At 48.0% G+C, this 21385-nt stretch overlaps 1 protein-coding gene across 4 annotated transcripts in view; it reads left to right on the top strand.

The window, feature by feature from the left end:
* The window catches only part of LOC118793000 (LIM and calponin homology domains-containing protein 1-like), a 117979-nt gene that overhangs the window by 58792 nt on the left and 37802 nt on the right, over window positions 1-21385 (top strand). For all 4 annotated transcript variants that reach the window (XM_036550915.1, XM_036550917.1, XM_036550916.1 and 1 more), the window contains exons 3-6: window positions 2517-2586; window positions 14761-14867; window positions 17734-17764; window positions 19892-20002. In XM_036550915.1, the coding sequence (XP_036406808.1) occupies window positions 2517-2586; window positions 14761-14867; window positions 17734-17764; window positions 19892-20002 (319 nt within the window). The remainder of the gene's footprint in view (window positions 1-2516; window positions 2587-14760; window positions 14868-17733; window positions 17765-19891; window positions 20003-21385) is intronic.

Genomic DNA, 21385 nt, shown 5'->3' with positions numbered 1-21385 from the left:
GTTGTCACAACGTCTGGCAGCGTATCGTGCAGTGATTGTTATCTGACTTTTATTATGTCACTGTCTTGCACTTTGATGTGGGACAAAGGGAGGCCCAGTAATGCATTCCACAGCCGGAGCTTCCGCGGCACGACCCCGGCCTTCCATCAGATAAAATGCGAACACAAGCACTCCGGGAGGAAGTTGGGGAATGTCTCCCCGGTCTCCCAGACATGTTGCCCGAAAACAGGAGCGGGGCTGATATGTTTTGAGTTTCACCAAAAGCACCGCTGCAAACACCAGCGGAGAAAGGAAAAGAAAGAAAAAAAATCTTTGGAGGCATTGTAAAAAAAAGTGTTTGCTTGCACCACCAGCATTTGTAAACCAGTCTTGTAAGGAATCAGTGTGTCTTCAGTGTGTCCAACTGAACACTGTCCAACAAACATGTTGATGTTCTCTGGATAACAAAAGGTTGTTAAGCTTCTGTGCTTGTTATTATTTCGCTGTTGATCAAGTCTATGATATCCTGAACGTCTTTGTGACTGTATGTGTGTGTGTGTGTATATACATGTCCAGTTCATGTATGTATGCATGTTTGTATGCATGGTGGACATGTGTGTACAGTACATGTGTCCCCTCAAACCGCACCAGATTATGCAGTAGTAGGGTAAGTGTTTTATCGGTTTGGCCCCTGGCTCTGATGTTCAGGACAAAATGGCGCACAGGGCCCAGAGACTGAGCTTCCCGCTCAGGAACACGGCAGGCTGTCTGCTGTCCTCAGTCTGTGGCAGGTGCATCCTACAGCACACACTGTACCGCTCTTCAGACCGAGCAGCTTGACCGTTTCCTGGATGTGTCGTGCTGTTTGGCCTGGGAAAGGTGAGAAAAGGCTCAGCAGGGGGTTACCGCATGGGGAGAGGCCGACGAAGAGGGTAAGGGTGAGAGAGAGTGACAGACGTGAAGATCAGAGAGGGACAGGAAAAGGGATTACAAAGAAAGGGGGGGATAGAGAGAGAGACAGAGAGATTGACAGAAGGAAACTGGCTGAGAGAGAGAGAGAGAGAGAGAGAGAGAGAGAGAGAGAGAGATAGTTGGCGTCAGCAAGGGAGAGAGGAGAACCTGGCGGCGATCCAAAGCCTGGGGAGGTCATGACCCTTTCACAGCCACGTCCTCTGAGATGGGGCGTCTACCTTCATCTATTTCCTTTGTGTTTCAGTCCTGTTGTTGATGGAGTCAAACACAGACAGCCCCCACCGCAGGCAGACCTGCAGATTAAACAGCCATTTGGGGTTGTTCTTTGAAAAAATCCTAAAAAACATTAACACTCAATCTCGTTGTTATTATCTAAATTGTGTAATCATCTAATGGGAGCTTAATATCACTTCCAGCCTCTCTGGAAACAGGACAGTAAGCATTTGGAAATTAATGTCGAGGGAAAGTGATTGTTTAGATGTACTGCTAAGCACTCAACGAGCTGCCAGGCCTCAGGGCGGCGTTGGGTAAACGTCTGGAATGTGTACCCAAACACTTTCCCTGGACATGCGTCCTTCGGAGGGCCGTTTCCGCGGAGGGCTGGTGTTAGGGAACAGTCTGGCAACGGAGCGTCGGACACGGGAACTTCCTGCGAGGAAGACAGAGGAGATTCGATGGCATTGGGGGAGAGAGGCATGGGCGCGCCGGCGAGATTGCCGCTTTTCTCACGTTAGCCGCGGCGATTAGCGGAGCCAGCGAGATACCGAAGCACGTACCACGCCCCGACAAGTGACTTCCGGAGAGAAGCCTGGGAAAAATAACCACAGGAGGAAAAGGAAAAGTGTTATCCTTCACTGGAAAAAAAAGGGGAAAGAGCTAAAAGTGACACAAATAGCAGGGTGGCCACAGCCAGGCGTCCTGCCTCCCTCTGTCCCCGCAGAGACTTCGTAAGCACTTGTTGCCTGGGAGTTTACGGGAATCTTTTATATCCTGTAAAGCACTGCGTGCCAACTCTATAAAGCCCTAGCTGCAGTGGGCCATTAACTCACTGGCCTCTCAGGGGTGGAGGACGGATTTGCTATGCAGCACTTAAGATGGGAAATAACAATGCGGTTGAGTGGATGTTATGCAACATGGCAGAATCCCTTGTTTTGCCCCCACAGGTTAGCCTTGGGGGAAGAAACATGCAATATTCTATGTGATGATGGTGACGATGATTGATGTAGGTGATATTAGCTGCAGTGATAATATGTAGTAGGCGTATTATGCATTATTACATTATGCACAAAGTCAATGCACAACACAAGTTGCACACAGAAGCGTGAGTGCTGTGCTCTTAATCTGAGACACACTCAGTCTTGTGTCAAAGGAGAACCACCACATGGCATTCAAATCATCTGTGATAAAAAAACAAGTACAAAAGGAAGTTAAATGCAGCCCCCAGACTCCCCACCAATGGGAACTCCCTGGGTTCTGGGAGGCACAGTGTGGATTGGGTTAGTAATGAGGGTCTTGGGAATGTTTGACTGACCGCTGGAGCTGAACGCTGCTGTCTGTCTCCACAGGTTGCTAAGCTCCATCAAGCCTGGTCTGGTGAAGAAGATCAACAGGCTGCCCACTCCCATAGCAGGGCTGGTGAGTCCCCAGCATCACACATCTTCTTGGATGTACAGGCATCCTGCTCTCTCTCTGTCTGTCTGTCTCACACACAACCTGCTGTCTCTCTGGCTGTCTGTCTCACACACAACATGCCCCCTCTCTGGCTTCTGTCTCACACACAACCTGCTGTCTCTCTGTCTGTCGGTCTCACACACGACCTGCTGACTCTCTGTTTTTCATCTCACAAACAATCTTTTGGCTCTCGTTCTGTCTCACATAATCTGCTGTCTCTCCCTCTGTTGGTCTCACACACAACCTGCTGTCTCTCTGTCTGTCTGTGTCACACAAAACCTGCTTCCTCTTTGTCTGTCTCACACACAACCTGCTGTCTCTCTGCCTCACACACAACCTGCTGTTTCTCTGTCTCACACACAACCTGCTGTCACTCTGTCTCACACACAAACTGATGTCTCTGTTTCTCTGTCTCACACACAACCTGCTGTCTCTGTCTCACACACAATCTGATGTCTCTCTGTCTGTCTGTCTCACACACAATCTGATGTCTCTCTGTCTGTCTGTCTCACACATGACCTGCTGTTTTTCTGTCTGTCTCACACATGCTGTCTCACAGCCTGCTGTCTTTCTGTCTCACATTTTGCATTTAACGTCTTTAGTCATATTCCTTTAGCCATGCAATTTGTTGGACTCTTTCAGAGGGTGCTGGTCTCTCTGTGGGAGCGAGTGTTCGTTCTGCTTCAGAGCTTCAGTTCACTCTGCTGGTCTGAAGCAGCAGTCATCTGCCCATCTTTATCTCTCACATTAGATGCAACTTCTGGCCAACCCAGGCAGAGTGTTAAAGCATAACCACTCACAGCTGCTAATCTCATTCCTTAGATAACTGCAGAAATGAATGTGTGTGAGGTAAGCCTGGTACACCGTGTATAGCTCAGATTCCCTTCTGGCCTTCAGGACAGATGGATTTCAGCGACTCTTTGAAACAAATGTCTATCAACTGTTCTCGCCTTGTCAAATTTCAGATTGAGTAACAGAGGTCGCCAGAGTGTGTCCAGCTATTTATTTGAACGGATGAAATGTCTCATATTAAAGGCAGCTGGGGTAGAAAGTCCGAGAGGTCTGTCTCTTCGATTCCTCTGTTTCCATATTTGGACGTTCTTCTGTCTGTGCAGTTTGCTTGTGTTCCTGCTCTTCACTGTCACCTTATTGCATTACACTTCCTGTTGGGGCGCTGTTCTCTCTCCATGGAGAAATCTTGGCAAGGTTTGAGTGGAGTCAGGGGCCTCTGAGAAGGCCAGGAAAGGGAGAGGCAGGTGTTGGTTGCGGGCTTGCCTCAGCATCTCTGTGTGATCAGCAAAGGGACACACCTTCTCTCTCGCTGCCAGTTTGAAAAGTAAACTCGTGGAAGAGGATTCAGACTTTCCAAGAAGCAGAGATTAGGGGCTCCTTTGTTGTGGCCGGGAGTGCTTTCGTGACTAAGAAAGTGCTGTTGGAGATCAGAGTTGTAATCCGTGTAACGAGGTAGGTACCTGCCAGTTCTGTCGTGTAGTCTACCAGGATGGCAGTTAAACTACACTTCCCATCCTGCCTCAGTTCTGCATCACATGACATCCCAGATGCCAGCATTTCCTGTGTGCGACACCCCTCTTTAGACCATTCCCAGCCCGGCCTGCGTTCCCCTATCTTCTGAGACTTTCAGGTCCTAGTGGGCTGATCACTTGTTTTCTTTGAGGGTGTTCTTTTTGGGCACGCCCTGCATCTCTAGATGCTGACATCATTGCCCCTCCCACGGGGACTCCCAGGGGAGCAGTTCCACTGTTCCCTCTTCTGTTAGTGCTCTGCTCCACATAGAATGCAAGGAAATCACCAAAGGTGAGGGGGTCCTGTTTTTGTCTATGTTTTACGGCCGTCCACATCGCCGCGTGTGATCGTAACAGAGAGGTCAGTGCACAGAGGGAGACAAGAACGTGAAACGCACTTGAATTAATTCAATCCAGACCCTTAATACAATGCCATTTTCATTACATTAACTGAATGTTAGGTCCCCCGAATGTATAGTATGGCTTGCACACAGCATGATTAAAGGAGTAGTGGAGTTATTAGATCCATGTATTGAAATGACATCGGACATGAATTGTGTGGGTCAGAGTAAGTCTGTCTTTTGCATTTTGTGGTGCTAAGGAGTCAGGCCAATGAATGCCTCTCTCAGTCTCTCAATCAATACATGGCATTTCATTTATTGGTCTTTCCCACTAATTACTGTAGAGGACATGACAGAAGATGACAGTAAGATAACTAAACGTAAAATAAAAAATTAGAACATCCAGGTATTACAACAGCTGAAAGGAAGAAACACGACACAAACAAAATGAGGGTGAGTGTATGCTGAAATGGTAGCAGAGCGATAATGTGAGTGGGTGTTTACGCTGGGGAGAGTGAGGGCCCGGAGTTGTGTGGCGTCTGTGTCGGCAGCCATGAGGCTAAATGCCTAGAGTGTGGTGAGGGGGGAGCGCAAAACAGCGGGCCTCAATGAAGCTGTTTTTGAAGGAAGTTTGGCTTGGCAGCGCGTCCTCGCTAGTCTTATCTGGCCCCGTCGCGGGTCACAGTCAGCGGTAGTTCTCGCGCCATCTAACGAGTGACAGTAATTATGTGCCCGTAGTAATTATGCGCCTGTGCTTAAAAAAAACTCCTTTCGCTTTTTTAAAAACGCCCTCCTCTGCGGCGATAATTACGGATTATGTTTTCAAAAGCGGCAAAACAGCCGAACCCTTTCTTTCTCTGTAGCTCAATATGACAGACATGAGATCTCAGATGTACACAGGCCCTAAGCTTACTGATAGCCCTGAAGATTTACACTGTATTCAAAGTTTGGATCTTTTAAACTGACCAAGACACAAGGGTGTCGAAAGCAAACACCCAGGTCAGTGCTAAGGGGCAGGTGGCAGTTTGGCACGGCAAGTGACGGTGAACTGGTCCAGTGTAATTATACGGTTTCAACCATGTATCTGGGCTCAGGTGTCAGGTCAACCAATGGGGGGCCAGCGCTCAGGTCACATGACCGTATTACCACTGGAGTTCATGTCTCTGCCCTCAGGCAGTGGTAGCTGTGATTACAGGGCTGAAGAGTCCATAAACAGAGCTATTGTCTTTGACGTCCTAATGAACAGTCAGCTTGAAGAATTTGTTGTAGTGAGTCTCTGTTAGCTGTAGACACAGTGCCGCTGTCGGTCACGGCCTGGGCCTTTGTGCTGGAGTGGCTCTGGGGGGACGATGAGTGCTGAGTCTTCTCATGGACCGCAGGGCAGTGCTTTGCTTGGCGTTCCAGGCCCGGTTCTGAAAGGAGGCCCACGTCTGCTCGGCGCCTGCCTTTCCCCCTTTGTGCGAGTTCTGTTCTTGGACCGTGGCGTGTTTTTTCGGAAGCCCACAGTGTCTCCCTGTTCCCATAAACCCGTCTCTGTCCTGGAGGAGGTCCACATCTCACCAGAGCCTGGGTGATTTTTGTACTGGAATCAAAATGAGTCTCTGATACCCAGTAAAGTAGAGACTGTAGTAAGCTAGGAGGATATCATCTGTGTGTGTGTTTACATATTTGTTTGCATTTGTATGTGCATATGTATGTGCTTGTGCGTGTATATGTGTGGGCATGTATGTGTGTGTGTATGTGTGTGCATGTGTGTGTGTGTGTGTGTGTGTGTGTGTGTGTGTGTGTGTGTGTGTGTGTGTGTCTGTGTGTGTGTCTGTGTGTGTGTCTGTGTGTGTATGGGTGTGTACATGTGTGTGTGTGTGTGTGTGTGTGTTTGTGTATCGGTGTGTGTGTGTGTGTGTGTTTGTGTATCGGTGTGTGTGTGTGTGTGTGTTTGTGTATCAGTGTGTGTGTGTGTGTGTGTGTGTGTGTTTGTGTGTGTGTTTGTGTGCATGTGAGCCAGCCCCCTCTCCAGCAGTGCAGCCTGGGTGCTGAGATATGGAACAAAGCGGCCGCTGTCCTCCCGCTGCGGTCGCATTCTCTCCTACAGAGCCAGCAATGCGGCCGCGGAGAGCCGGCCTGTCAGAGCGTCATTGTGCACCTGTCTTTAAGCCCGCTGCCTGCTTCAGCACGGAGACTCTGCTACTGGAGTAACCAGTGTAAGAGCGCTGGCTGCTGTCACTCAGCTGTCACCGAGCTGTCACGGCGCTGTCACAGCGCTGTCACGGCGCTGTCACCAGGACGATTGCGCTGTGGACATCATTTTATTATCCTCAGTCCCGCATTCCTGCGGAAGTGACATCATTCTTCTGTAATGACTCGAGCCCATTCAAAAGGCTTGCTCATTCACACTGCATGCATGCGAAAAGGGTTTAGTGTGCATTCCAAATAGGCTGAAGGAGCACTGTAGCAGCACTTAGCTGTATAAATTTGATTGTGGTAGTATATTAGTACAGTTAGATGATATTCTCCACAGACATTTGTAGAAGTACGGTGATATTCCACTAACACCTTGTTTTATATAAATATATTTGCTTGTGTACTTGCAACTGTAAGTTGCTTTGGATAAAAGCATCTGCCAAATTAATAAATGTAAATGTAACACAGCAGAATTGTGACTCACACACTACAATAGCATCAGCTCACCTGCGTAGTGCAGTAGGCCTTGGTGTGGAATGGAAGGGGCTTTGCTGTGTCATGGCTACATTCCTGGGTTTTTAGTGTAACCCAGTGCTGACCTCTCTCTAAATCCCTGCAGTTTTGTTTGTGGTGCCCCCCCCTTCATTGTTTCGTCTTTGAGGAGGACGGTAGCTGGGCAGCTGGCTGGAGGCAGGCCGCCCTGTTTACACAGGCATTAACCCCGTTAACTCAAGCCGCTCTCCACAGAAGCCCTGACAGGAGGGCTGCAGGATTTCAGCGGCGCCTCCCTGATTTCGAGAAACGTTTCTGTGGACCGTGCTCCGTAACTGTGTATTTTTCTGCCCCGTCTGTCGATTATGCCGTTTGACCAAGTCGCTTGTTGTTTATTTATGGAGTGTTGTTCTTGGCGGCCGGAGGCACATTGTGGGAAAAGGAAAAGAAGGGAAGGAATTTGTTGTTTGGGTTGGGAAGTCCGCAGCTGGAGTAGGAATGGGAGCTTGTTGTTTTCTCTGGCTCCATTGTTTCACCTCTCTCTCTCTCTCTCTCTCTCTCTCTCTCTCTCTCTCTTTCTCTCTCTCCCTCTCTCTCTCTCTCTCTCATTTGTCTGAACAATAGCTCAGACTGGATGCTGGCCCATTCTTCTGAACTCCAGCAAGATCAGAGAGCCACCACCATTCTGTAGCTGGAGTCATGTCCTCTATGCTGTAGACTGCTCTACAAGTCCACATAACCAGCTAAATCTTGAGGCTCTACAGGTGTCTAAGTTCCCAGATTGCAATTCTTAGCTGCTAGGCACTGTAGCTTTGAGTTATTTTAATGTGCCGGTTGCTGAAAGCATGTATTTATGAATAAGCTGCTTTATTTTTATTGTGCCGTTTTTGTCAGCTTTTATAAATGTCAGATAGTATTGGCATTTTATAAATTTCAAACATCTTTTGGGAGACGTCACATTCTGAATATGAAACTTGACAAAAATGTAAAGGTTTTGAATAATTGGCGGTCAGCTCTGTAAACCTGACTGGATCAATATTCCTCAGACATTAGTCCCAGCTGTGAGTCTGTGGTGACATTCCTAATGAAACACACTGTACGCTGTTCGAATTTCATTGTTGTGGCCCATTGGCAAACAACCCTGACAGCGTGGTTTTGGCCGTGACATTCGTCCCTAGGCTTCTGTAGTTAATCCGTGATTATTTTACTTCCTCCTTATGCAAGACAATGGAGATGTTATGTGTTGTTTGGACAATCTCCATCCTCAAGTCCCTTTAGGTCAGCTGCATTCTGTCATGAACTCGGGAACGGTGTTTTTTGGGCTTAACCTAGTCTGCTGTGGCACAGTCCACTCTGTTTGTCATACAGACTTGACCGCTTCCTGTAAACCCCTTTGTTTCAGAGAAAGTCAAAATGAGACATCTTATCATCCAGTAGAATTGCATTGTGCAGTGTATATATTTTATCTGTGGAAAATGTCATGTTGGGTTTAGGAAATGGAAGTAGTTTCATCTCAGCAGTAGTTTAGGTTTAATTATGGAGATATGCATTCAGGGCTCTTTTCTGGGCCCTTTAAAGTAAATGTGCCAGAAAACCTCTCATTATCATTTTTTTTGAGAAAGGGCAGAATTGGATGAAGTCAGCGAGCAAAAGGATAATTGGAACTGGATTCCATTTCAGCAGGGAAGAGAGAGACACTTTCAAGTTTACCATCGAGCAGTCAACAAAGGTTCAGATAAAACGCTTTGCTTTTGTTGATGGTCACGTTGGTCTGTAGTTATCACTAGGTAACCGCACAGTTATCCTTTAACTTGCAGCTGTAACTGGATGCCGCAGTTAGTTTTCAGATTTCTATAAAAGTCAGCAAGCATTTGTCATGGAGCCCTCTATGAAGGCTGAGTGTACCAGGCACCCACCAATGGTCCTTACAGGGCTGACATAAGGATACTAGATACTGTCTATCCAACTAAATGCAGATAATAATAATGACCCTATAGTGGGTTCTTCTTAGGACACAGATTTTTGCTTTCCAGAGTGGTGAAGCCAGGGGGCCTCCTCAGTGTATCAGAGCCTCCGTGTGGTGTGTCGTGTGATCGCGAGCAGAGGTCTCGCATCAGGAGGGGGTGGGGTCGCGCCCCAGGGGCTGGGAGATGGGTGTAATTTCATCCACCAGCCAACAGAGATCGTCAAGGGCTGCTGTCTGGGGAGCAATCTGGCCTGAGTAATCAGTAGCGTGTGAGTCCGCTCCCTCCACCTGGACATCTGTTACGCGTTAGGATGTACTCACACACACATACACATAAACAGACACACGTACACATAGAGTACACACAGGCACACACTCACACAAAACAGAGAGGCACAAACACACACACACACACACACACACACACACGCACATTTGACCCCTGTCCGGCCTGGAAGCAGTGCTTTCATTACTAATCATTTTTGGCTGTGACCCTCATGGCCACGCTTTCTCTGCTTCAGTGATGTTAAACTGTGACTCAGTATTCTCTGGGCCTCGTCAATGCTTTCGCCTCTGACAAACTGTTATGAGGTCAGAAGGCTGTTGTGAGAGAGGAGTGAGAAAATGAGTTTGCAAGTCAGGACTGCATCAGCAGTGGGACTATGAGTCAGAGGCCCTGGTGGCATAATGCAAAACTTCACTATACCGCCAGTGTGATATTGCGGTTTTTATTCATCACCCCCATATCTCCGAAAGATATGAAAACAGTATTTAACAGGAAAAACACAATTTCACTTATCTTGAAAAATCTTGCTGTTTTGCTCAATGCCGGTACAAAAAGATTGTTTCTTCCCTTATCAAAGCAACGTGCACAAATTTTAAGGTCTGTGCATTCCTGAATGGTCTGCTGAAAACTCCAGCTCTGTTACTTGACAGGAAATATTCAATTCTGAGCATTCCCACAGCAGAGAATCTCAGGAGGAGCCATTGCATAAAGACATGCTAGGTCTTTATCAGGGACAGTTAGGGACAGCTTGCTGAGCAATTGTACTCTCTCATGTCGCTGGTATTGTGACCATAAAGTAGCATCTGCAGTCCAGTTGTAGCATTTGGCAAGGGGCTCTTCCCACTTCGTTCTCCTCTGCACGGACTGAAAACCCTTCAGATGGAGAGGCCATGCGAGGAAGCTGCAGCTGAGATAGAGACATTATAACTGACACTGTGACAGACCCAAACAGCAGGTCCCAGAGAACATGGGCAAGGTCACTACTTTTACTTTCTTTTTTTGCAATTTGTTCTCGAACTTTAAGCTGAAAAGCGGTTTTAATCCCTGCAAAAACAGGTAAACCTTTCCTCAGGGCTCCAGTAGTGCCTTAATTTGAACCCGTCCTGTTCTGTCACAGGGATCAGATGTGTCGTCTGGCAGGGTCCACAAAAGTGGCTCAAAAGCCCAGCTTTGAGCACAGCTTTCCCTTCTCCCTGCACAGTGCTCAGCTCTGATCCCTTGCATCCTCTTTCGACTCCAAACATCACCTCCAACACATTTTTGAGGGTCAGTTTTCACGGTGTATTCACACAACTGATGGTTCTCGTTGGTTACGTTCTTCCACGTTTCCCTTCCTCCAGCAAAGGCAATTCTTTCTGTCGTTTGCACAGGCATGTTTGATTTGGGAAAGTTTTTCCATTCTGTGGCCGGGCCCTTCGGACTCCTCCAGAAAAGCATCACCTTTGTCAGGGAGTTGCTCACGTATGGCTATTTCAGCCTTGGAGCAGCCACTCCAGCTCTCGGGAAGTGGCTTCACTCTGTAATATTTCCGGTTCTTATCCAGGGTGTCCCAGCATTTATACGAAATGAGAAAATTATCCTATCACAAATTGAAAAAGAAATGGCTTGCCTAAGTGAATATACGTCATTGTAAGCCCCGAATGATGGAGGCAGCATGATAAATACTTGATGTGTAACGTTTGCTAACCCCGCACGCTGGAACACCACAATGAGCTCCTCTCTTGCCTGTCTTGCAACATCGTCAACTGTAATCTTGAATATTTGGCCCATTTTAACAAATTAAGTCAAGCTGCAGTTAAGCTAACGCCTTGATGTTCTCAGCACGGATGAAATCCAGACAGTTCTCCAGCTCTCCAGCTCTCCAGCTCTCCAGCTCTCCAGCTCGCTTTCCCTTAGTTGTAACATAAGGCATCATTAGTGACAGTTGCTCTTTGTGGTGTGTGCAGCATTTGGAGTGCAACCCATCAACACAGCTATAATTCCAGACGATCTGTGTTTTGGCTCAAATCCTTTCTGTCACAACTTCAGTTAAGATTTTCATGTGTTTGTTTTAATTGCCGTGGCCAACATTGTCTACATTACAGTTTTGTTAAGTGCTGTGCAAGTCAGTCGTGACAGGATTGCGTTTAGCCAGCTTGAACAGCTTCATACACATGCCCACCCGTATCTGTGCACAGCTGGGCTTGCGGGTCCGCTAACAGCAAAGCGCGCAACGCGGTCCAAAGTTCCACTAAGCACGGCGTGCCATTGTTCCCACTCCATGTCGAGCGCATCTTGAAATGTGACTGTCAATTGAGCATTTGTTCCCAAAACCGCATCTCTAAAATTTTCCGCTTGGAAAAAACTGTCCGTGTGTGACAAACACGGCTGGTGTTCTGATTTAGAGATTAGCCTCTAAGAGATAGTCTTAGAGATAGTCTCACTAAGCGATAGTCTTTGTCTCAGAGATAATTTTTGCTCATTTGAGATGACACCACTACATAAAAAAACCTTCACCTCTACTTCAAAGCTCCCAGTGTCTAGCGTGGTCTAAATCCAACTGGATTTAGACCACGCTAGACACACTAATCTCTTATTTGAGATCTCACTTTGCAGTCATAATTTACTAATGGGAAGCCTAATGACCATTGGTGCAAGAGTTTTGTCAAACAACATCACTTCTTAGATCTTCTCTGTATTTACCTCAGGGCATTATTTGTCCCATGGCTCTTTCGCCATTGAGAAAATCGCTGATTCCTTGTATGTGTCCTGGCTGAAGGTCGGGCTCATGTCTGTCTAACGCTCTGCGTGGCTTCTTACTGAGAAGGTGTGTAAAAGGTGGGAGGGAGGGTCGGCAGTGACTCTCTCACAGGAAGCTGATCTCTTTGCAACTGGGCATCTCCTTTACTTTCATTCGCAGGAGAAACTCATTGCATGGGTGGTTGAACGTGGCCTTCGTCAGTGATGGTGCTGCAGATGACAAGCCACTTCAGACCCAGTCTCTACATGTTCTAATCCCACCCATTTTAGGTACTCTGCTGTTATTCACTTCCTTTCAATTCAGAGCAGCCAGACCTATGCTTACATGGCATTCCTGGTCTTACAATGTGCACCATGGCTATTGGGATGGCTATGTAGCTAACCAATAGAAAAAATAAGCTTCAAACAAGGTTCACTAAGACCTCCCAACGTCCTCCAAACTTCGCTGTCTCTGTTTGATGAATAAGTGATGTTGTGACTGATTGGTTTGCGCTGCTCTCTCTGTGATTTCGAACATCAAACAGCAAAGTAGCAAAAGTATCAGGGGGAAGTGCAAATGCCCCACGGGAGACCAGGTGTTGACCTTGTAGCCAATCACCTGCGTGTAAAACAGCAGTATATCACTGCACATGGAGTTTTGTGGTTTATGTGTTCTTATGTGTTTCTTTTTAGCATGGGGCATATTGTCAAGCTCAGTCCACAGAGCTCACATCTCCTCATGCAGTGAGGCTTCAGGTCTGGTGCTTCATATTGAAATTAAGGACAAATGTCCTCCCCTCTAGAGCTGCATCGTCAACATGGCGGCCCACAAATGTGCTGACGGCTCCATTTCAGATGCAGAATTTTCCGCTTGAGGAAATGGCCCTCTTTGAGAGAGAAATAAAAAGAGAGAGAGCGGGCTAGGCTATTTCTGGATGAGGAGCCCCAGGTTGTCTGTTTCTCCTGGCCGGCCGTCCCCAAATTTGAGGAGGCAGAGGGCTGTGGGGTTCTGCGTGCAGTGAGCTGAAGACCCCGAACACCTGGTATGTGTCCCGTCAGGGAGGCGTGATTACAGGGCTGTCTCTCTGCGCGGCCGGGCGGCTCAGGGCCTGCGGCACCAGGCTCTTTATGAGCCCTCACATCGCAGGCCGTTCTGCGCACGTCCACCTGCGCAGTGAGGTTTCTGTGTGATACTGGGTGTATAATGTTGGGCAGCAGTATGGGAAGGCGGTAAGGAGCTGGGCTCAGAACCCAGAGGTTAAGTTAGTGTGACTCGTACTGGTGCTGCTGTTGAACCCTTGATTTGCTTTTGTGAATATACAGCTGTTTGAGTGGAGGAAGTATTGTTTTTGTGTGTGTGTGTGTGTGTGTATTGCAGAACAAGAAATTATTTAAGCACTAAGCAATGCAATGGAAGATTTTAAGTTGTAAGTTTTAAGGTGATATTTATATTTATATTTATATTTATATTTATATTTATATTTAAATCTCCTTTGTATACTTGATACAGTGAGTCTGTCCCTATCCATTCAGTTTCAGCCTGAATTGAACTTGAGTGGGAAGCTTGATTTGTGAGGCACCTTGCATTAATTCACTAGGATAATTATATATTCATATTGGCTTTGTGATGGGTCATATTCTACCCTTCATTGACGTGACTCAGCACACTAATTTATCGACTTTGACTTGATTTTTTCATATCAATCTTGTTTTGAGTATATTTCTAGAAACAGCAGCCACAATGCTGTTCCCCATGAATGTATTCATCATAGTGTAGGATGACAAAGGTTTTGAAAATGAATCGGCCGTATCGATACCTTAGCGAATCACCGTCAGTGTACAGTACAGTATGTGTAGTAGTAGTACAGCAGTGTACAGTGCTGACTCTCAGGACTGAATCTGAGCCGACAGCTCCCCCCCTCTGTAGCCCATGTATCGGTATGCGCATTCAGCTGCCGCTTAGAGATGGGTTCACACCCTCACCGAAAGCAAATTCACACTCCTGTAGGTGACCCAGTTAGCGGCGGCCCTGCCCTCATTTCGGCGGGCCGCGGGAAGGGGGGGCCACGCCTCCGCGGGTGACCCGGGGGTGACGCTTTGTGCGGCCCCTGGCACCTGGGGAGCCTAACAAACGGGGGTAGAAGCGAGGGCGGGGCCGCATACGTGAGAAAAGCCGTGCGCCCTTCCCAAAATTACACCGAGGCAACAATGCGGGAGGGGAGAGAACGACTCCCCCCGGCTCCTCGGCCGCAGTGATTGGAGGGGAGGGCCGGCCCGTTGAAAGGCCGGGAATCAGAGAGGCCAGGTCGGGTTGCACCTGGTTAACAATACGCCTGGGGACACCTGGAGGGGGAGGGCCCGCACTGGGAGAGCAGGATTCTGATCCGGAGCGTTACTGTACATAGGCTGCAATCTGAGAGACTGTGACACTGAGTTAGGGGAAAAGTTACAGTACAGTGACTGCAACCTGAGCGATTGTGTCACAGAGTTCGGGAGAGAGTTACAGTACAGACGCTGCAATCTGAGAGACTGTCACTGAGTTAGGCAGAAAGTTACAGTGCTTAGACTGCAATCTGAGAGACTGTGTCACTGTGAGTTACTGTACACTCATTTCCCTGGATCTTCTTCCAGGACAACCTGACCCTCTTCCTGAGGGGCTGTGAGGAGCTGGGACTGAAGGGATCACAGCTGTTTGACCCCGGAGACCTGCAGGACACTTCCATACGCGCCAACCTCAAGTAAGAGACCACACACACACGCATGCTCACACACACGCTCAGACACACACACACACACACACGCATAAGGAGACACATACATGTCCAGATAGACATACACACATATAGACATGCATACACATATATACACATGTACATATACACTCACAGACAGACATACACACATATGCAGACACACATATAGACATACAGACACGCTGTGCACATGCATCCTCAAACAAGCACCTCTCTGTCTGCTGTAATTGCCTGTTTGTCTGTCTGTCCATGCACTGACCTGTTCTCTCAGCATTTCATTTCTATAGCCAAACAATTAGCAGCCTGTCACAATGAAAACCCTTGGCTTGCTAGCCTTAATTACAGTAAATGACGAAAATGCCACAGAGAGTTTAGAGCTATTTCCTGTTGTTTTCAAAAGAGTATAATCCAAAAGAAGATGGAATACACTTGAAATGCCACCTAGTGTTGCTGTAAGGAGATGGCTGTGGACACACAGGCTTGTGAAGGTATTGCAGTGCAATGCTTTCAGGGACACATGCTCCCATGGGCCCAGTGTTCTGGCACTCCCACTCTGGGTGCAGTGAGGCTAAAAGTTTGTTCTGTCCTCCTGGCTCCCAGGACAATCTTGGCTCAGTGCTGTAAGGGGCACCGTGTGGTGTTCTGGTCAGAGCCCTCACCTCTGGAAAAAAGGGTTATGCGTTTGAACCCCAGTAGGATGTGTTAAACACTTGAAGAAAGTTCTTTTTACTGGAAACAGTAAAAAGCATAAAGCAATGGGTGATTTGTGATGGTGGGTGGTGGGGGAGTTAATGATGTCATATGATATTATTACTCTCAGTAATAATAATGGGCGTACAGACCGCCTTCCCACCTGTTTCTTTCCTGTTCACTCTCAAGAGTGCTGTTTTTAGTCCGTGTACTTTGGGTGCTGCTTGTCTGTTGAATGTTTCTCCTCTCCTCGTCTGGCTGTAGGTTTGTCATATAAGCCCGACTTTATGTTCTCAGCTTTCAGTGTACAGGACTGAGACATTCGGCTCTGTTAAACGGAGGCCCTGAACCCCAGACAGTTTTGCCTGAGATTAGAAGAGTGAAAGGCTTCCCGGGGATCTGATGGTCACGCTGCGGTACTCGCTTTTCCCGGAGGTTCTGGTTACAGGCAGGAACAAAAGGCATTTTGACTGGTGGCTCCAGGTCCAGCAACTCTTAACAGTCCAGGTCCCCCCCCCCCCCAGCCTGTCGCTCCACCCTGAGTGGACCTGTCCTCCTCCTGCTACTGACGCTGGACCACAACCAAACCCGGTCCATAAAATGAACGAAGGGTGCAAATATGCGCCGCAGCTGTTTGTTGTCGGAAACCTGATCGATCTCCAAGGCGGGTGACAGGTCGCCAGAAGGTGGGGGGGGGGGGGAATGGGGGGAGGAGAGAGGACCAGAGAGAAGGTGATATCACGAGGAGTGATCTAATACCTTGTGGAATCTGGAGTTTGCAGGCTTAGGATCAGGTTGTGCAAGGCGGCGTGAGTAGCGACAGGAAAAGAAAAAACTTCCTCGCTGTTTATTTAGCCGAGCGTGATCGGGAACAAAAGACACAAGGGCCCACTGTTGCAGTCCCGAGGGCTGGCAGACACCGGCGATCCCGACAGGAGCGGTCCGGCAGGTTTTGCTCCCCCCCCCGGCGCGAGGCTTTTGATTTCGCCAATCTCTCACCAGCGGTGAGGGTCAGGGGGTCAGCGGAGGAGGGGGGTAGATACCGACCTCCTCAGGAACAGGTGCTACTTGGAGAGAAGGTAATGACCTGGTGAGGGGGCTCTTACACCTTCAGCTCACCTGAGTTACTCCCCACCTCTGTTCCCACCATAGACACAAGGCGAAGCCTGAGAAACGGTGCCCATCTTCCCACAGGGAAGACATTTGTTTTGGCTCATCAGTGCTGTTCAACCCAGGCTGGGTTTTTTTTACTATGAGACAAATATGGAAAGGGGTTTTCAGCATTCTTAGTACATACTAATTCGATCTCATCAGGGTGGTCCTCTTGACTTTATGCGGTGGTTCAACCACAAAGACAGCCATGGCTGCCCTGTATAAGAGTGGAGGCTGAGGTTTCCACAGCGACCTGGAAGGATCGAGGCCTACAGTCTACCATTATTACCTGCGGTCACCATCCCCGCTGTCCAAGCTTGTAGAGGGCTTAGAGTCCACTGATACATTCACAGGAACATCAGTACAGACATTTCAGGTCATGCTTCACTACCTTAACTTCAAAAATGCTGAAGTAATTCTTGTAAAACAGCTCATTTATCAAGAATCGCTTTCCCAGTTTATGAAAGGCAAGTACCTCAACAAAGCGATGAGCAGCAACCAATCAGGGTGACTGATTATAGGATTGCTAATTGGTTGTAAAATGTCATGAACAAAAATCTGGAACCTCTAAGCTTGTCACAAATTTTCTTTAGGAGGAGCTGGGTCGCAGCCAGGCACAGAGGTTAGCAAACTAACATTGTAAGGACTTTGCAATGTGAAACTCATTTTGGATCCTGCGCTCGTACCCTTGATTTCAACTAACCTGAGCAATTTTAGTAAAGCATCCAGCTTTATAAATGGGTAATGTGTAAAATGTGAACTATGGAAGTTGCCTTTTGAAGAGGAGATCTGCTAAGCAAACAGTGTAAAGTTAGGAAATGAGCAAGGCTGGTCAAGTAAGGGTTAATCTGGTCTCCATACCTGTCTAGGAAAATATTTTCCTTCTTGTTTGTTGATGTATGTTACTTTTGTGTAGTTCCTTGTGCATGCACGTGATTTTGTTTCCCTTTGAATGTAAAACTCTCACTCTCTCCCTCGCTCTTTCTCTCTCTGTCTGTCTCTCACACAGGGGCTCAGACTGCAGCAGGAAGCTGAAGAATGTAAGTAGTTTGTCTCTTTCCCCTTCCCCTTTTCAAATCTGAATGGAGATTGTTCTTTATTTGCATGGCATTCAAAATGTACATTACCTCTTTCTCCCTCTCTTGGCTTCTCATTCTTCTTATTTGCCTTTCTATCCCTGCCTCCCTGTCTCCTCCCCCCCGTGGTTCTGAGCTGCACACCAGCTGTTTAAAGGGCAGTCATATCAGTATGTGTAAGTGGAGTTAATTTTCCTCCCCAAACGGGTGGATTTGGTCATTCGCAGTGCCTGATAACGGCCCTGTAAAGTTTTGCCAGGCCCAGCTCTTTGCCAGGGACTGGGTGGGTGGGTGGGGGGGTGCTAATGTAGATTACAGCATGTAATCAAACAGAGCTGGTTGAGCTGTTCCCAGATCGGATTGGCACGGTTTTGGATTCAGTGGTGAACGCGCTAAGCGGGACTAGGCACAAATATGACGGGCGAACAGAAAAGCAAGGCTGCCCAGGACTGTGCATGTTCGAAAACACGTCTCCCATTCGGCAGAAGACTTCTGCCTGTGCCAGGATAGATACTGGCTGAGATGAGGGAGCCTGGGTTTCCAGGCTAGTACGAGCTAGAATGCTCTAAGTAAACACTGAAGTTTCGGCTCAGACAAGCACGCTTTCGCCGCGACTGCAACTGTGTTTTCGGGCCGCTGCCTAGGCAACGTCACATTTGACGACGAGGCTGTGACAGCTGATTTGTGTTTTGGAAAGACATGTGGGGGGTGACTAATGCGGACAGGACGTGGAAAAAAAACATGAAACGATGCTGAATGGCAAGGTGTCGCAATATTCACATGCCGCTGGAAGTGTTCCGCGTGGCGATGAGAAACCACTGCTGAGAGACAGGACAGGCAGCGGCACTGCCAGTCATGGCCTGCCCTGTGATGGTATCGCATTAATTAGTTCCAGTGAAATTGGATAAGGGTTTGTTTTGCTTTTTGTTTTAGATACAACGTCAGAGGAGCTAGAATGCCCTTCGCTTTCCTTTGAGATTGCGTGGAGGCGCCACACAGACAGGGTCACACCGTGTGTTTGTTGTGTGTGTGTGTGTGTGTGTTTGTGTATGTTTGCATGTGCATATCACTGCATGCATGCATACATGCGTGTGTGTGTGTGTGTGTGTGTGTGTGTGTGTGTGTGTGTTTGTGTGTGTTTGTGTGTTTGTGTTTATTTGTGTATGTTTGCATGTGCATATCACTGCATGCATGCATACATGCGTGTGTGTGTGTGTGTTTGTGTGTGTGTTTGTTTATGTTTGTGTGTGTGTGTGTGTGTGTCCTTGCCTGTGTGTGTATGTGAAAAGCACAGTGCAGAAACAAACTACGATTGAACGAAAGCGCTTTGATCATTCTCATCAAAGGAAAAGCCATTCTCTCCCCCCGCCTCCGGTTTGATGATGAACGTGTCTGTAGGCATTGCAAATACTGTAAATATGCCTGCCAGGTGGCGTGAACTTGCTTTGAAAAGCAGCCTCTGTGCTCGCCATGCGGTCAACAGAAGGACGCCGCGGTTCACGCTGGTGGCGGGGAGCTTGGTGGCTGCAGAGGCCCGAGCACAATGCAGCGGCCTTGTCGTGTTTGTACAGGAACCGCTGGTAAACACCGCCGGGGATGAAAGGAGCTGTTGCTTCAGCTGAGGCCAGGAGTCTCGCAGGCCAGGAGTCTCGGCAACGCAGCCGTTGTTTGAGCAGAGGCGAAAAGACCCGTGATGTGCAGGGAAACAGTGGGGAGTGGAGCTACCCATAATCCTCTGGGGTTGGAGTGACTTCAGGACTTCACCTGTTTTGAGAGCTGTGGACTACGTGTTTTTTTTGTTTTTTTTTTTCTTTTTCTCTACACCGGATCTCCGATCTGAATTAGGACCCTGGCAGTGACCAGGCGGGCTTTGGCTGCAGTAAGAGGCGACGAGCGGCCCGGGTCTTTTCAGGCAACTGAAAGCGCTGGCGTCACTCTCTGCTCCAGCTCAATGGGAATTGCATCTGTGGGCTCTCTCAAAGGGGGCTTCTGTACACCTCTGTAAACCTGGCTGGCTGGTGACAGTCGCGGTTGGCTTGTCCAGACACTAAACGCCTCGTTTGTTTTTTTTTTTTACCTCTCTCCATCCAGGTTCTGATCACCATATACTGGCTGGGGAAGGCTGCCAACAGCTGTGCGTCATACAGCGGGCCCACGCTGGACCTGAAGGAGTTCGAGGGCCTGCTCACGCAGATGCGAAAGGTAGGGTGTGTCGCCAGGCTCACGATGCCAGCCAATGGGAACGCAGGCTGGTCCCGAGGGCGCAGCTCTGCGGATAGCAGGGGCTATCTTGGGATGGGCTCGGTGGGGATTGGCCTGGTTGATGTCTGATTGACTGACTGCAGAAATGTGGGCGGAGCCTCAAAAGAGGTGGGGCTCAGTGTGTTCTGATGGAGGGGATCAGCCCAGTCTCGTGACAAGTGTGCCCCAATCTTGACTCTATCCATGACCATACAGCAGCTGAACGAATTCATGGATTCTTATCACCTCTGTTAAGGTCAGGTAAAGCTGATGATAATGGTGCAATAAAGTGTGTAGCTGCTGTAACTGCATCTGGAGCTACAACCCTGAAGAGAGGAGTAGGTGGTAGTAAGTGTGGCATAGTGGTTAAACAACAGGACCTGGAACCAGGTGGTTGCAAGGTTGAATCCCCTGTGGGACAGTTCTGGTGTAGCCATCAGCAAGGCACTTAACCCTGAGTTAATGTCCAGCTCTTGACATAGATCATATGTAAAACTGAAGATGCATAAGCTGTTCTGGACGAGGGCCTCATCTAATAGAGTGTAGTTTGAGATAGCAAGTGGGTTTTTCTGGAGAACAGTTGTGAACTTGTAAAGCTGCCCACACCCATCAGTCTGTGGAGCCAGAGGACATTGAGCTCTGTCACGCTCAGGACAAGCAGTGAGTGATTTACAGACTTCGGTTTATGATACCCATCACCGACGCCTCGCGCGTCACTGAAGAAGCTCGCTCACGCCCTCGGTCTCTCCGCCAGTGACTCCAGCCACCGGTCATAAAGCTGAGGTCTCAGGACCTTGCCCTGTGTGTTTGCCGAGCTCTGGGGGTAACAAGGGGGGTGGGGGTGATCATCCAAACTCCCCCCACCCAACTGGAAGAGCAGCCATGCAGGCGGTGATGTCATTCGGCCGAGGCCGCCGTTTTTTCCATGAGAAGTGATGTAATGGGTGTCTCATTTTATTCAACCATTATTGCTTTCTCTTAAATCATTTTGCAGATACATGAGGCTGTCCAAAAGAGGGACAGCTGTTCCTAAAATGGATTTTTATATTCCATTGCAAAAACAGAACATCATATCACAGTTATTGTATCAATGTATAATTGGTGTATTATATTTACAATAGCAGTGAAAAGTTTGGACACACATTTCTTTACTCTTTCCCACATTTCAGAATAATAGTAAAGCCATCAAAACTATGAGATAACACAAATGGAATCATCGATTGCCCCCAAAAGTATTATAAACAAATCCAAACTATTTCATATTTTAGATTCTTGAAAGTACCCAAAAAATATTTTTAAGGATAAAATTTTTTGGAAAGAAATTCATAGGCATGAATACATAGG

Source organism: Megalops cyprinoides, chromosome 18 (genome assembly GCF_013368585.1).
Source record: "Megalops cyprinoides isolate fMegCyp1 chromosome 18, fMegCyp1.pri, whole genome shotgun sequence".
Lineage (NCBI taxonomy): Eukaryota > Metazoa > Chordata > Actinopteri > Elopiformes > Megalopidae > Megalops > Megalops cyprinoides.
Note: the sequence above shows the minus strand (reverse complement) of the source record. Positions and strands in the feature narration are given on the sequence as shown.